This window comes from Podarcis filfolensis, assembly GCF_964270895.1.
Source record: "Podarcis filfolensis genome assembly, chromosome: 5".
NCBI lineage: Eukaryota > Metazoa > Chordata > Lepidosauria > Squamata > Lacertidae > Podarcis > Podarcis filfolensis.
The window spans coordinates 13,740,186-13,757,400 of NC_139608.1; the positions used below are offsets into that span (position 1 = coordinate 13,740,186).

Sequence of the window (17,215 nt, forward strand, 5' to 3'; positions counted from 1 at the left end):
TGGTGCCAGCTGAGGCAAGTGGGTTTTGTTCCATTAAAGAGGGTGGCTGATGGGGGCAGGTGGTGTGGGAATGTTAAGGAAGGTAGGGAAGGAATAAGTGAGTGACGCAGCAGAGCAAATTCCCCTCAATATAGCTGGAAGCTAGTTTGCAGATTCATTTGAATCTTTTAGTTAGGATTATTTCCTGGTGTCCCCTTTAATCTCCCTTAAAAGAATAAAGACACAAGAGTCTATCTGAGTAAAGTAACAAAAAGTTTACTCACATTTCAGTTCACGATATGAAAGCTTGTTAGTTACATAAGCAGTGTGAGCTGATCTCATATGGAGACTGAACTCACGTGCTGCTGGCTGAGAACCAGCAGACAGCAAAATGACATAAAGACAACAAAATGGCTGCAGGAGAGCAGCATGGCAGCAAAAGAACAGCAAGCAAGACAAGAGGAAAAACAACAAGACTGCAAGTGAGAAAATGGCTGCATGACTCGGCTCTTTTAAGGAGTCAGCCAGAGCCACACCCATCTCCCAGGTCACATGCAGGGGGGAGATGCTCCAGACCAGTGGAACAGGAAGTTACACTGACTGGGTGTCCCCTTGCCTGCGCCACTCTAGGGAAATAAGGAATGTTGCATTTGACTGCACCAATGGTTCATGTCCCACAGGTGGGTTATGCACGCCCCTTTTTGGTGCCCTGCATCTTTTCCTGCTTCTTTTGTATTGGACTCCCCCTACCCCACAGCAGCCATTTTGCGACGGACACCCAGGGTACACCCCCAAAATTCCAAATGTGGCCACTATCCCCAGAAGGCTGACAAAACCTGGGCAACACCCAGCCAGAATGAAGCACTGTTATGAGTCTTATTGATGTCCATGGGAAAGTTAAAGGTAAAAGTAAAGGGGCCCCTGACCATTAGGTCCAGTCGTGACTGACTCTGGAGTTGCAGCGCTCATCTCGCTTTATTGGCCGAGGGAGCCAGCATACAGCTTCCTGGTCATGTGGCCAGCATGACTAAGCTGCTTCTAGCGAACCAGAGCAGCGCACGGAAACGCCGTTTACCTTCCCGACGGAGCGGTACCTATTTATCTATTTGCACTTTGACGTGCTTTCGAACTGCTTGGTTGGCAAGAGCAGGGACCAAGCAACAGGAGCTCACCCCGTTGTGGGGATTCGAACCGCCGACCTTCTGATTGGCAAGTCCTAGGCTCTTTGGTTTAACCCACAGCGCCACATACCTGCAAAAAAAAAAAAAAAATCCCACCCACTGAAACCAATGGGGCTTCTAGGTATTTTGGCCAGGCCGTGCCCTGCATTAGACAGGAGTAAAAGATCAATGTTGCCTCTTTTTTAGCTCAGCCACACTGTGAGTTAGGTGTCTGTTATTCCCCTCACAGAGGTTGTGAACTGATCACCTTTTCCAATTTTACCTTGGAACCCTCCATATAATCATAGCATTGGAATGGACCCTGAGGATCCTCTATTCCAACCCCTTGCAATACAGGAATGAATATGTAGCCATCCCATATGGGGATCAAACCTGCAACCTTGGTGTTATCAGCACCATGCTCTCACCGACTGAGCTATCCAGGCTACTGATCACTGGACATGCTTCTTGAATCTGATTAGAAGAAACCACATTGGCTAGCCCTGTCTTAGCTGTTAGAATACAGTCCCCTTCTCATGCCATCCTGGTAATTTTTGAAAAGAAGATTTAAGTGGGTGCATCAAACACCACCATTACTTCACTGCCCACCTTTCTCTTTCTCTCTCTATGTATCCCACCCTTTCTCCTGGAGCCTCATAATAGCATAAAATGGGGTTAGCGTATTTTCTCCCTGCAACAACCTGGCGAGGTAGGTTGTTGTTTACCTACAGCATTCCATTTATGAATTGCTTCTCACGAAGGACCTTGAGGGCAGGCTGAAAGAAGGTCACACAGCAAGCTACGTCGGGCTTTGAACCCACTTCTCCTCATTGCAAGTCCAACAAGCCACTTATTTCACCCCCTGGAAACCTCACCCCTTGGCCAGCATGTGAACTATAAGCCAACAGGGTTTCAAAAGGAAGATTCTTGGCAGAGCTCAGGAGTGGGTAGGTCAGTACTGAAACAGAAGTCAAAATACCATTTTTGCAATACGTGTTAAATAACAGCTATGGAGGCAACTCGGCTTATTTTCAATGGTGGGTATAATTCCAAAGACTTTCAAAAGAAAGAGGAGGGAGGGAGGAACAAACTCTGCTCTTTGCTAACCATAGCTGATTGTTGACTTCAAATGGTGCCAGCTGTGGGCAAATTGAATAAAACATTTGCTCTGCATCCTTTATTTGCAAAGCTCAGAACTGTAAACTTTCCCACCTCTTCTGCCTTCTCCCTCCCCCCTCGAACCACCCTCAGGAGTTGGAGTCTAGCTTTTCTGTGAGTCATGGAGCCGGCAAACAGCACGCGCTTTGAGAACATCACAAGCGAAATGTGCCGAAAGGAGGAGCTGAGAGGAACAGCGTACCGGCTGAATGACGTTCCGGAAGCTTTGCAAGAGGTTAGAAGTACCTCGGGGGCAGCGGTTGTGGAAAACGCGATGGAGAAGCTGAAAGCCGGGAAGAGCAATGTCAGGGAAAAACAAGGTCACGATCTGGACAGGTTGGTCCTGAAAAGAAAGTCGGAAAGCAACGATAAGCCAGGCCTGAGGAAGGAACAACGCTTGATGGAGCCAGAGAACCAGGCCTTCCCTGTGCTACTGCCCCACATCCCCCTAAAAAGCCTGATGGAGGTCGAAATGAAGTTGGTGTACACAGACGAGGAAGACGTCACCTATGAGTTTCTGGCAGCTCAAGTGGCCCCAACCAACACTCAGGCCAAATGCCCAGGGTCTGCAAATGTAGATTCCCCAAGGCTGCCTGGCATGAGCAGGCAACCACAGATGGACAAGTGGCTTCAGGTGTCCTTAAAGGATGCCAGCACTTGCTACAGGCAGAAGAAGTATGCTGTGGCAGCAGGACAGTTCAGAACAGCCCTTGAGGTAGGTAGGGGCCCCGAGGGGAGTTGGGTGAGGTAATGGGGAGAGCGCAAGCGTTAGGTAGCCATGACAAGGGCACTTGGAGGAATGGTGGCCACCAAAGCCCTGACTTAGCTTCACCAGAATCCTTAAGGTCACTCTAGATCAGGGATTCCCAGTCTTGGGTCTCTGGTTGTTTGGGGACTACAATTCCCATCATCCCTGACAACTAGCTAGGGAGGATGGGAGTTGTAGTCCAACTAAATCTGGAAACCCAAGTTTGGTGAACCCTGCCCTAGATTATGGTGTAAAGGAGAAGCTCCTTTTCAGAGAGTCATTCATGGAGAACGTGGATGGGGAACTTCAGGCCCAGGGCTCAAAGGCAGGCCTCAGGCCACAAACATTCACAGAGGAAACACCTTCCTTTGAAATGGCTGGAATGTGTCCTTGGAAGGTGATAGTGGCTCTAGCTTGCCTGGAAGAAGGATCAGTGTGTGGAGAAATCACTGCCTTTTGTATACCATCTATTTAAGTAGGCTTTCCCTTGTGCATAAGATTCACCACACCGCTCTGTTTTATTATTTATAGATATTTAATCAAACATTTTATCAATCGATTCTTTGTTTTTACTCATGTATTTCTTTGCATGCTTGGTTATAATGCAATACGTGGATTTTTCTTTTCATTCATTCATTTCACCTGTTATACTTCTACGCCGCTTTTCACTCACACGAGTCGCAAAGCGGCACACGTACAATAAATTTCACAAGTGCAGCATAAATCATTTAAAATGGTCAACAAATCATCCGCAAAACAACCACTTTTCTATAACCCTATTAACAAAGCAACTTAGAAAACAGATTAAGCAGGGCAACCACAAGAAAAGTCTTATTATTATAAAAAAAAATCACAAATCATTACAGCACTCGGTGCTTTTTCTCTTAAAAAGAATGTTTAGGGGTACTCTCATGTTCCTACTCATATTGAAATAGTTCCCCTCAGTGAGGCCAAACTTAGATTCACAAAATATTTAGGGGTATGCGTACCCCACCCCCACCCCAAAAAAGCACTGTCAGCACTCATAATCCACAAAGCAATATTAACAACCAAAGAACCAAAGACAAGTTAAGCACTGCTGAATCCACACACTCCCTCCCCAACCCCATGACTCAGAGTCCTCCACTCAGTTCATCAAAAGACACATTCACATAATGACTGTCGGTGGCAACATTCCTTCTGAAAGCTCCTGGGACTCTGAAGGGCGGAGCGTGGAGCGTGGCAGGTGGAACAAGCCCTTGCCTGGTGGCCAGCAGAAAGTCCCATTTCCCTCACTTTTTCATTTTCCTAACGTTCTTGTGGGCTTTTATGCAGACCGCTTAGGAATTTCGTATATTAAGTGGTATATAAATACTGGGATCATTGTTACTGTAAATAATAATAGTAATAATAATAATAATAATAATAATAATAATAATAATTCATTATTTTTACCCTGCCCACCTGGCTGGGTTTCCCCAGCCACTCTGGGCAGCTCCCAACTCCACACACACACACACAGAGAGAGAGAGAGGTACCTCAGGTTAAGAACTTAATTCATTCTGGAGGTCTGTTCTTAACCTGAAACTGTTCTCAACCTGAGGTAACACTTTAGCTAATGGGGCCTCCCGCTGCCGCCGCGCCGCCAGCACACGATTTCTGTTCTCATCCTGAAACAAAGTTCTTAACCCGAGGTACTATTTCTGGGTTAGCGGAGTCTGTAACCTGAAGCGTCTGTAACCTGAAGCACCTGTAACCACTGTACCACTGTGTGTGTGTGTGTGTGTGTGTGTGTGTGTGTGTGTGTATGTGACAAAACATCAAACATTAAAAACTTCCCTAAACAGGGCTGCCTACAGATGTCTTCTAAAAGTCAGATAGTTGTTTGCTTCCTTGACATCTGATGGGAGGACGTTCCACAGGGTGCCTGGTTCCCTGTAACCTCACTTCTCACAGTGAGAGAACCGCCAAAAGGCCCTCGGAGCTGGACCTCAGTGTCCGGGCTGAACGATGGGGGTGGAGACGCTCCTTCAGGTATCCTGGACCGAGGCCGCTTAGGGCTTTAAAGGTCAGCACCAACACTTTGAATTGTGCTCGGAAACGTGCTGGGAACCAATGTAGGTCTTTCTTGACCGGTGTTAATATGGTCTCAGCTGAACCTTGAAACTTCCTGGCATCTAGTACAACTGTTCAGCAGGCCTTTTCATCTCTTCCAAGCTTACGAGCCTAGCATTCCACCTTTACCCAAACTGACTGCCACCGGACCCCTTGGGATATAACCCCACAGCTCAGCAGGGGAAAGAGAAAACGATAGCATCTGCTGGAGGGACCACCACAGAAGTGGAGCATTTACACCTACCAGGTGCGCGCTGACGGGAAGCCGCGGCTACTGGCATTTACAGGAAAGCCATCGTAATGTTCTGCCCTGATTTCTTTGGTGCTGCCAATCTGATCTAATTATATTGGAAATCCCTTCTATCGTAGCGCTGTAACTCCCGCTGTGCTGTGGCTCATAATAATCACATAATGGGCCAGGATTTAGGCATAATCAGATTTTCGCTTCCCTGTCATGTTTCCATAACGCTGCTATAAAACTGACATAAGCGGCCAAAAGTGGAGAAAAGAAAACAGAAAAGCAGCACCCATTATTTAAGCATCGTTATCAGATGGGTGTGTGGCAGCTCTGAACCCCCCACCCTACCCTGCCACACACACACACACACACACACACACACACACACACACCCCAAATATATATATATATGATGAAAAATAAGAGAAATTGGATTACCACTGCTGGGAACTGTTTGCTCATGTGCAGCTTCAGCCATAATGATGGCACCAAGATCTCTTAATCAGCAGCGGGTGGCTAGTTAAAGTTGCAGAGCTGTGGAAGCTGGAGGCTGCTTCAAAAGAAGGGTCACCAAGAGGATGTGCACTGATGGAAATGTCACTGTGCAGTTGTCCCCTCTGTTGTGTAATCAACACCCCCGCCCCAGTCCATTTACCCAGAAATTAGGGCATACATTCGGGTCTGGATAGGAACATGGGAAGCCACCTTGTACCAAGTCAGACCTTCTGCGTTCAAAGCAGATGTTCTGCCACTGAACCACATCCCACTAAAAATAGCAGCATCTTGACCTCACAGGGACCAGCCAGTTGCCTATGGGAAGCCTGTAAGGAGGACCTGAGTGCAGCAAAGCTCTCTGTGCTTCTTCTTCCCAGCAACGGGTATTCAGAGGCAATTTCTACTGGAGGAGGGTTCAGTTAAGTGGTGCCTCACCTGCTATCTGAAGGGACAAAGCCCAGACAGGACAGGATGGTTACTTGGTTGCTTTTTAAATCCTGCTTTTTATCCTTCCTTTCAGACGGCTCCTGAGTTAATAAGTTGCTTTTTTTATCTGGCTTTTCAATTACAGTGGTACCTCGGTTTAAGAACAGTCCTGTTTAAGAACGATTCGATTTACGAACTCCACAAAACCGGAAATAGCGTCCCGGTTTGCAAACTTTACCTCAGCCTAAGAATGGAATCCGAATGGTGGAAGGGCATCAGCGGCGGGAGGCCTCGTTAGGGAAAGCACGCCTCGGTTTAAGAACAGTTTCGGTTTAGGAATGGACTTCCAGAACGGATTAAGTTCATAAACCGAGGTACCACTGTACCGAAACGGCTCACATCAATAAGGGCGAGAGGGAGGCCCTGATAGCAGGCTTATGGTCTGACAAGACAGGATGTGGAAAAGAAGAGGAGTGGAAAGGAGGGGCAAAAGAGGAAGAAGATGGAGATCAGGCCTTTAATTTCAGGACAAAGCGCTAAACCCAAAGCATTTGCATCCATTTCGGGCCACGCTGATTTTCTCAGAACCTTGCTTAGATAGCAGTTAGTGGCTCTTGTTCCTTGGCCAACGGTTGGGACCAGAGTTTTCTTTCGCCCTTGTTTCTGCAGTCCCAAGGCAGTTGGAACAGAGTGTTCTTTCCATCAGTGAGTAGAGGGGGAAGCGAGCCCCTTCTAGATTCTCCTCCTTTGGCCAATGGATCGGGCCAAGCTGGTCATCCACCTTGGCTTGATGTCCTTGCTCCTCAATTAGAATTTGACCCTGGAGAGAAAAGTTGTGCAATGTGTGAATTGGCGCACTCCATTTGTCCCCCTCCTCCCTGCAAGTGGCGGTCAACAAAGTGAAGAAAAGCAACAGCAAACCAGTTGCATTGCAGAGTTTGGCTGCAGCTGCGCAGCTCTCATATCATCAGGTTCCTGCCTTCGCAGGTAGCAATCGTTGACCTTTGCCGTGCACATATAAATACTCCCCATTTTTCTAAGTTTACAAAAAAAAAACAACCAACCAGCCCATCTAGCATTTTTTGCGTGAATGCCAGCTGAAGTGTGCAGGCTGCAAACAAGCCTCTTCTGACATCTAGCCCTCTTTTTTTCCCAGCATTTGACAATTAATCCCACAGGGAGGCGACATTTCGAAAAGCCCTTGTGGTTTTCTAGCACATTTAAAAGCCTATCCAGCCTGCTGGGGACTTGGCATTTACAGCTGTATGACCAGATTCTTCTATGTATCGCAGCCCACAAAGTGATGCCATAAAGTGTAAATAAGTGCGGCACTAGGCCCCAGGCTGCAGCGAGACCCCATTTCCTCACCATGTCCGTACCTCCCCCCCATGTGTGGCTGGCGCATTTTGCACAGGGCAGCAAAATGTAACGTAATGGACAGGAGCCACTGAGAGGAACAGGGCTGCAGAACAGCAGGCGGAGGAAGCAATTTGGCTTGGACCTACCTGAATTTTCTTTCAGTGGCAGTGACCCAGAAGGGATTCTTCTTGCACGAAGGAGGAGGGTTTGAGTCCAGTTTAGCAAGGAGAAAAAATGTAGGACTTGCAAAACAGCAACAACAATAAAACCAAGTGCCACCATCTCTGACCCAAGTGGGCTTGTAATTGCTTTCAGAAGTGGATCTTGAACTCAGTTTATTTGGAGCCAGAATGGACGCCACCGAACCCCTGATGTCACCAGGCAATGTGATGGGGTCTGATCCCTCCCACAATATGCTCCTCATCTGCAGGCTTGAGGGCATCCTGGGCAAAGCGCCCTCTGTGCCCCGTCCCAGACCACTCACAGGCTGCCTTGACAGGCACTGGCGGGTTGGCACTCTGCTCCTGAATTTCACTCTGGGAAAGAATTGTCATTTTTTTAAAAGCAGCCAGCTGGAAAGCCAGAATTGGCAGTGCTTCTCGGCTGTCCCTGCTCTTCTAGTGGCTCCTCCAAGCCACAGCCTAGACTCTCTCTCCCTCTCTGTGGGCCAGGGCAGCTGGCAGCCTGCAATGGAAGCAAACTACCTCAGCTTGCTTTTCCTGTTGCCACCCACCCAAGCACTCCCTTCCCCTCCATGCCTGGCTTGGCCCATGGCCAGACTCAGCTCTAGCAATGTTCCGGCATCCTCCTCCTTTTCTTCACTGCTTCTGGCCCCCAACCCGATATACCAATGGGGGAAAGACCCACAAGCACTGGAAATAAGAATGCTGGTGACCACAGCAGCACCCATAGGTGCCTCACATCACTTCTTTACAGAGCTGAGCAGTTCAAGGACACTGGCCTCAGACCCCAAGCCTCCCGGGGCCCCTGCATTTGCCTGGTCATGCCAGGTGCTGACACAAGAGCTGTTTAGTCCATATCTCCTCTCCCACTCTCCCACCCACTGAGGAGCCAGGTTTAGGAGTAGGTCAGCATAAGAAATACCTGGTGTCGACAAAGTTAACTCTTCATTCAAAGAAACCAAAACAGCTCAGGCCTAGTGAGCACAGCAACTCTTCCTGGTAGGCCTTGCCCCAAGGAGGCAGTTGCCAGGTTCCCGCCTTCCCTCCGCTCTCTAAGTCTCCTCCTTCTTTGGGTCCTTCTCAAGTCATCTGAGACTTCGTCACCTTGTCCGTCTCTGCTCCACCCTCTTCATACCTCTTCTGGTTCTGGGAGACCAGGGGGAGAGGAGCTGGTCGCAGCAGGAGACTCCCTGGCTTCTTCGGCCGCCTGCCTCGGCCGCAATCTCTGTTGCTTGGGCCCCCTCTGCTGCTGCCTCTGATTCTTGACTGCTCTCTGCCCCAGCCTCTTCCTGCTCACTAAAACCTCGTCAGCTTCTTACACCTCCTGCCCCCATTCTCCTCCCTCTTCTCCCTCTGACCACACATCATCATCCCACCACCAATCTCCTGGCTCTGAGTCTTCTTCCCTTGAGGGTTTCTTAGCTGATGCCTCCCATCCCTCCTCTGCAACCAGCCAGTCCATGACAGCTGATGGACACTGGTGGCAGTGGAAGATCTCTCTTCCCTACATTAAGTGCAAATAGACCTTAAAAATGCACTTGGGGTAGGGGGTGGGCGTATAGCTACCGCTGATGGAGCCAACAGCCACATAAGAGGGTGGGAGAGAAGATAGGGAGATATGGGCAAGAGGCTTCAAGGAACGTGCATTGGTGGGTTTTAAGGGCAGGAGAAGCAGAATCCTTCTCCAGATGAGCCAAATAAGAGATATATGTATTTTAAGGCAAGCATTATGATGTCCCCAACCAACCCTGGAAAATACACGTCGCTATATGCAATGCAGCTCAACGTAAACCTGTTTGCATTTCTGTCGCCCACCTAGCTCTAGGCCAGTGTTCTTCAACCTCAGACTACAACACCCACCATCCCTGACCATTGGTGATGGGTGAGGGTGATGGGAGTTGTAGTCCAACTGGGGACCCAAATTCAAGGGACACTGCTGTAAGCAATTGTGGCGAGAGCAGATAATATTAAGTGGAAGGACTCACTGCCCTTTTATCTGGTGCCATCCCTTGCTTAGGGACGCGGGTGGCGCTGTGGTCTAAACCACTGAGCCTAGGGCTTGCCAATCAGAAGGTCGGCGGTTCAAATCCCCACGATGGGGTGAGCTCCTGTTGTTCGGTCCCAGCTCCTGCCCACCTAGCAGTTCGAAAGCACGTCAAGTACAAGTAGATAAATAGGTAGCGCTCTGGCGGGAAGGTAAACGGTGTTTCCGCGCGCTGCTCTGGTTTGCCAGAAGCGGCTTAGTCATGCTGGCCACATGACCCGGAAGCTGTCTGCGGACAAACGCCGGCTCCCTCGGCCTATAGAGCAAGATGAGCGCCGCAACCCCAGAGTCGTCCGCGACTGAACCCAATGGTCAGGGGTCCTTTACCTTTATCCCTTGCTTGGTTTGGGGAAAACGTAGGTGTCTTTATGATATCCAGCCCCATCTCTTTGCCAGGACTGGCATTATCTGCTCTCCTGTGAGAGCTATAAGAATGTAACATGGTTAATGGAACTGTGGTTGCCTAGAGCAGGTTCCCTGGGGGGAGCTGTTTCCAGGTGAGCAGCTCTAAGCCCCATTCTCGAGACAAAGCTTTTATTCTCAAGAAAACTTTGTTGCAGGCTGAATATACATGAAGGTTCTAAGGGTAACATGCCCAGGGCTGACCTGGACCATTTTATATCCTCTTACACCAAACAGTCAGACATATATCCATTGACCCGTATTGCTAGTTACTTGGGGGGGGGGGGACAGGATCTCCAAGCACCTGGATTTCCCACCCTCCCTTCCCCGTTGTGCTGTTTCTTGATTTTCCATACGTTCCTCCCAGCGCTCAGGTACTCCACTTCAGCAAGCCCTTTACATTTGATTTGCAAAGTCACTTGCAGTCATTCTCATTATCGTAGGATCTCTGCTGTTTAAAAACGGCTTAAAAGGTGCGTTTTGTCATCCTGGGTAATGCAGTGCTCCCCAGAGGCTGTGAAATGGCCTACTTTTTGTGTGTGTTTATCAAACCGTGCTCTTCGTCTGAGGACCAAAAAGTAATTAGCGGCTGTAATTTATCCCGAGAGAGCGAATATTTCCCCAGCACCTAACCCCAAGAGAGCAGGCTACAGCATTCCTCGTGCAGGAATTTCGCATCGCTCTAAAATGCTCGAGTTCTTCCTCTGTAGTCTAATATTGATTACCTTTAACTCTCACTGCCAAAGGATAACTGCTAGCAGGGTGCACAGAGGCCCAGAATTCTGTCTTAAGCTGTGTGGTGGGAATGAATCAGGTATGTTCCAAAACTGGTGGGGGGGGGATTTGGGAAAGTCTTCTTGAACTACATTGCCATGCACTGAAATATGTTGTGCCTGGTGTCCATTTGGGACTGGCAAAGCAGAAATGTAGAGAGGCCAACCATAGCTGAAAGCTGAGCCAATGACAGCATACCCTCCAACATTTCTCTGATGAAAATAGGTAAAGGTAAAGGGGCCCCTGACCATCAGGTCCAGTCGTGACCGACTCTGGGGTTGCGGTGCTCGTCTCGCTTTATTGGCCGAGGGAGCCGACGTTTGTCCACAGACAGCTTCCAGGTCATGTGGCCAGCATGACTAAGCCGCTTCTGGCGAAACCAGAGCAGCACACGGAAACGCTGTTTACCTTCCCACTAGAACGGTACCTATTTATCTACTTGCACTTTGATGTGCTTTCGAACTGCTAGGTGGGCAGCAGCTGGGACCGAGCAATGGGAGATCACCCCGTCGCGGCAATTCGAACCACCGACCTTCCGATCGGCAAGTCCTAGGCTCTGTGGTTTAACCCACAGCACCACCCACGTCCCCTGATGAAAATAGGGATGTCCTTTTCCACGCTGGTTGGCTTCCAACATACATAAAAACATCATAAGACTTTAAACATTAAAAACTTCTCTATACAGGGCTGCCTTCAGGTGTCTTCTAAAAGTTGTATCTTATCTCCTTGGCTTGGGAGGGTCGCATAACTCCATACCCTCCAACATTTCTCTGATGAAAATAGGGACGTCCTAAGGGAAAGCGGGACATTCTGGGATCAAATCAGAAGCCGGGATGGCTTCTGTTAATCCAGGAATGGCCCTGGAAAATTGGGACTCTTGGAGGGTCTGTGACAGGCAGAGCTGATTCATTCAAGTTTTGCCCCATCTGAATCTCTACTGAGTTCTGCAAAGGCAGCACTGAGAATGAGGAGGAGGAACAGAACAGGCGGCGCCACTGCCCTGAGTTGGTTGTAAGAACGCAGGCAATTGGAGGTTGGCCGAGGGCAGATTGAGACTGATGCACTATTTGCCCAAATGAACCAGTCTCTGCTGGTACTGGAGAAGGCATGTGGTGATTGACTGGTCACCCTGGCATTTTCCGCTTTCTATATGAAAGTGAGAGCTGGACCATAAAGAAGGCTGATCGCCGAAGAATTGATGCTTTTGAATTATGGTGCTGGAGGAGACTCTGGAGAGTCCCATGGACTGCAAGAAGATCAAACCTATCCATTCTGAAGGAAATCAGCCCTGAGTGCTCACTGGAAGGACAGCTCCTGAAGCTGAGGCTCCAATACTTTGGCCACCTCATGAGAAGAGAAGACTCCCTGGAAAAGACCCTGATGTTAGGAAAGATTGAGGACACGAGAAGGGGACGACAGAGGACGAGATGGTTGGACAGTGTTCTCGAAGCTGCCAGCATGAGTTTGACCGAACTGTGGGAGGCAGTGGAAGACAGGAGTGCCTGGCGTGCTCTGGTCCATGGGGTCACAAAGAGTCGGACATGACTAAACGACTAAACAACAACAACATAATACAGTGGAGATTTTTCAGGAGCGGGGTCTTTTCAACAGGGGCACCAAAATCCCTCCTTGAGGAAAATCTTCTCCACCCTCACTCGGTTGAGGCTTAAATGAATGTTGCTTTAGCAGAGGGCCCCTTGAATTCAAGGGGAAGTTCTGCTCACCGCTGCTGCTAATTTGCTGTTGCAGCCATTCTTTTATTGCGTAGCTGGGTTTTTCATATTGTGAGCCACCTTGGACAGCTTAATTTACTCTGTCCACCAGGATATAAATACTTTAATTGATTGATAAGTGCTCAGGATTCCAATTTTAGCTGGCATTTGACGGTAGTCCTCCTTTTAATTTGAAATTGCTTGGCTATAATTACCCAGTTGGTCCTTGCAATCCTCCTCCGACGTAGCTTAAAACAGTGTTTATCAACCTTTTTTGGGCAAAGGCACACTTGTTTCACGGAAAAAATCACGAGGCACACCACCATTAGAAAATGTTAAAGAAATTAACTCTGTGCCTATATTGACTATGTATAAAGTAATTCTCTTGAATAGGAATCAAATAAACACAAAGAAAGTATTTTATAATTACTTTATTATGAAATAGTAAGTAAACAGAAATATGAAAAATTATAAAATACTTTATTCAGTGCGCAACCTGGGCTTGTTTGGCTGAACACAAAGCTGATATTCTGGCTGGAATCGAAGAAAGACACACACGTAGCTCTTCGTCAACAACTCTCAGTCTCTCTCTGTATTTGGTTTTTATAGCAATCATGCTTGAAAAGCTCATCTCACACAGATATGTAGTGGAAAATGGGAGCAATGTCAAAATAGCTTTGTTTGCCAGAAGGGGGAACTCCTTGGCAGTATCCAACCAAAAACTGTCCAAAGGTAGATCAGCAAATCTTAGCTTGAAACCACGATTTTGTCTCAGTTCAGTTAGTTCCTCCTGCTCCTGTAAAGTCATGTCCTTTCCACCAACTGATGATGAGCTATAAGGGTCCCTAACCCAGTCAAGGCATTCAGTGGAGACTGAAGAGAAATAAAATGACAACTTCTCCGGTCCTCCTGGTGACTCGAGTCGCGATGTCTTCTTCTCTCTGCTGCTGCACACACTGTGCTCGGGCAGGAAGGAAGTTGGAAGATGATGTCCTACTGTGATAGGTCCAGGCTGGAGTCTGGACCAATCACAGCCCGGACATCAGAAAAGTGGAGGGTGTCCCCCTGAGGAGCGCCAATCGGCGCCCCTGCTGGCCGAGGGTGGGGTCAAAAACCCCACCCCACCCCCATACCCAGGACACAGTCCGGCGCCCGCCTAGTGGGCGAAAATTTGAAATTTAATTTTTTTTCTTTAAATCTTTTGAATTTTTCAATTTTTCCCACGGCACACCAGGCAACATCTGGAACAGTGGTTGAAAAACACTGGCTTAAAAGTCCCCCCATATGGTGTGGTTGCCACTTCTCTGTGGCTGCTTCCCACACTTAACTCTCTGGTAACGCGCATAATGGGGAGGAGAGGTTTATTACAGTACATGGATTGTTTCTCAGACTCGCTACTAATTTTTGTACTCTTCATTATCCTTTAAAATGGTGGTTGTTTCTTTGCTGCGCTGTATCAGATGTTAGCAAAGAAGGGAAATGTCTGGAAGCAAGTGAGGCCTTTGCACTTGTTTACCTCAGAAGATGTGGATCTAAAGCCGGTTCATATACTCTGCCCCACTGAAGCGAGCAGCCCTGGCGTTGGCTTAGTTGTTGGAGTGGGAGCTGTTAGCAAGATGTCTGGGGCAAAAAAAATCTCTCGACAGGCAATTAATTATCCCGATAAAGATGGTATACAAATTCTAGAAAGGTTTCCTTGTGCTATAAATCTCTTCCGGAATTAAATTTTACACTCTGTTGTCCTGAAAATAATCTCCTCCAGGTCATTAAACAAACAAATGAAGTAAGTTAATGGCTGGTATGTTACTTTTAAAGCCTAGAAAGAGCTCCAAACGGTATCGCTGTGCTCGCCATCTCGGGTGTGGTGTTTGTCTCTGGGATGTGAAATGAAGATCTCAAATAAAGTATGATTAATTCACCAGAGGGCCGTAGAGATCTCTTTTCACGAGCTGGATTAATTCCATAACCCACAGATGGTCATTATGGGCTCTCCCGGTGCGATTGTGAAATCAACGTAAGTGTCACTCCATTTATTTATTTTTTTAATCGTAGCCTCGGCTCTTGACTTAACTCTTTGAAGGGTGTCCCAATGTGAATGCGTTCTGTATGCGTGAGCATACAAGGATGGGCAACAGCAGATACAAGCCAGGATCTGATTGCCAGACTAAGCAAATTCCTTTTTGTCGTACGTATCCACTCCACAATGCCTGAAAGCTCTACTGCTGTGATGCACCAACTTCCATCGTAGTGCGTGTTTCCTTACTTGTTGTGCATGTTGCAGTCTAACTAGTTTACACTAAGCGAGTTCTTAAAAGCTCATTCCTCCAAAAAGAAGCAGAACAGCTGAGAGCTATAGATGGCTGCAGGTACCTTGAATTACCTGTATACCACCCCTCAACACACCATCCTCCTTTTTCTCCCTTGGACCAGGAGAAAACCTGCCGCAGGCCTGTGTTCAGAGCCTTGACAGCGAGCTGCATATAATCCTTTTTAATAAACCAGTAACATTATGAACATCTGTTTTGAGCCTGAATCATTAGCAACGCGATGCTGATAGCAACAAAAGCAGCACTGGTTGCTGCACTCTCTCTCTCTCTCTCTCTCCCCCTCTCTCTCACACACATGCACACAGACACACAAAGTAACCACAAATTTTACTTTTGCCTGCAACAACAATAAAAAGTTTTCAAGCACAGGAAGTTAATAGACGAAAATATCTCTTTCCTTTACAGAACAGACTGCTGTACCGATTACTTTTCAAAACTCACACACACAAAAGCAAGGAAATGCAAGCTAAGCCACTGCAGAAAATACTGCGTGACAATCATTGTGCATTGTGTTGTTTGTAATGCACAGTGATTGCCAGCTTAGTTAGCACTTTATTGCTAATGTGAACGAGTTTTGAAGAATTAATGGGTGCGGCAACCTTAACCATTTTATTGTGACTGAGGGTTATTTTGTCATTTGATCCTATGCCACTTTAGTGGGAGTAAAGTCGCTTGAACTCAGTGTGATCAGACTTTGTCCTAAGTAAACATGCAAAGGATTGGGCTCTGTGAAGTTAAGAGCTAAAATATATACATTAAAGGGGTGCAGCTAATGTTCCTTCATTGCATTTCATCTTTCACCATAATTCACTAAGATTTGCTGCAGTGCTGATACTGAATTTTTGTCACTAAAGATCCACATAGGAATAGGGGTGTGGGGTTGTGCATTTTATTAAGACAATTTCCCCCATCTTTCCCCCATGGTTGCATCCCTGAAAAGGACTGAAGCATTCAGCTTGGTATAGAAACTGGACGTTACGTACTGAAGTTCTCACCCTGGGCCAGCAGGGGGATACTTTCACTCAGGTCTACATATGCAAATAAGGGATTGAAAGTGACGTTCAGTGATTGGATAGTTACAGAAAGTGGTTACTGTTGCGTTGTAGTGGAGGTCTATATAAGCAGGCTGGCTGAACCCTTCAGTTCAGTTCTGTTCTGGCCTTTGAATAAACAAGAGCTGTTGAAGAATCGCTGTGTCGTCTGATATGTTCACTCACAACTTAACACTGGACATAGGAGCGGGTCTTATAATGAGTCCAACCATTGCTCAGCATTGTCTGCACTGACTGGTAGCAGCTCTCCAGAATTTCAGACAAAGGAATTTGCCCATCCTTCCTAGAGATGCTGGAGATTGAATCAGGGACCTTCTGCATGCAAAGCAGATGTTCTACTCTTCAGATTTAAAAGAACAGATGTGAATCCGTGTTTTTTTTTATGACTGTGGCACTATCACTATATTTTAGAGAGCAAAGCTTAGGAATTGATTTTCATGCATGCTCCTCTTCCGTCTCTGCCTTCTGTTCTCTTTTATTGCTGCAAGAGGGGTCTCTTTTTATTAAATTGTTATAATGATCTATTCCCCCGCCCCCTGCATCTGAGAACTGCATTTTGAACCCATCCATCTTTGTGGCATTTTCAGCCATGTGCCATCACCCTCAGCAGGGCGGGGAGAACAACTCGGCTATTCATCCACCAGCCTCCCTACTCCGCCTCGTCTCTTTACAAGAAATGCCGTTTAGGGGAAAGGCTTTCACTCGGTGGAGAGCATCTGCTTTGCATGGAGATGGTCAAGGGTTACCAGACCTCCAGGTCTGGCCTGAAGTTTCCAGGATTGCCTGGCCCACTCCAGTTGGCAAGTGGAGAGCTTGAATCTCCAGGTGGGTAACACTGTGCTTAATAATAATTATAAGACTAATAATAAGACTGTGCAATGAAACTTGCAGGCTTCAGGCTGGCAGGAGCTGCTGCAAATTATAGTGGAGACGCTCTGTGGGAGTATGCCTTCCTTGTTGTTGTTGTTGTTGTTGTTGTTTAAATTTCTATACTGCCCTCCACCCAAGAATCACAGGGCAATTTACAATATAAACACACAAAAAGACATAGCACAGTAACAAACA

General features: G+C 47.4%; 1 protein-coding gene and 1 long non-coding RNA gene across 2 annotated transcripts in view; both read left to right on the top strand.

The window, feature by feature from the left end:
* Positions 1-17,215, top strand: part of LOC310762476 — a 531,937-nt gene that overhangs the window by 270,923 nt on the left and 243,799 nt on the right. The window lies entirely within an intron of this gene.
* The window catches only part of SPATA16 (spermatogenesis associated 16), a 163,248-nt gene that overhangs the window by 9,053 nt on the left and 136,980 nt on the right, over positions 1-17,215 (top strand). Inside the window, exon 2 of the mRNA XM_083613339.1 lies at positions 2,391-3,012. Coding sequence (XP_083469465.1) covers positions 2,419-3,012 — 594 coding nt within the window. The 5' untranslated portion in view covers positions 2,391-2,418. The remainder of the gene's footprint in view (positions 1-2,390; positions 3,013-17,215) is intronic.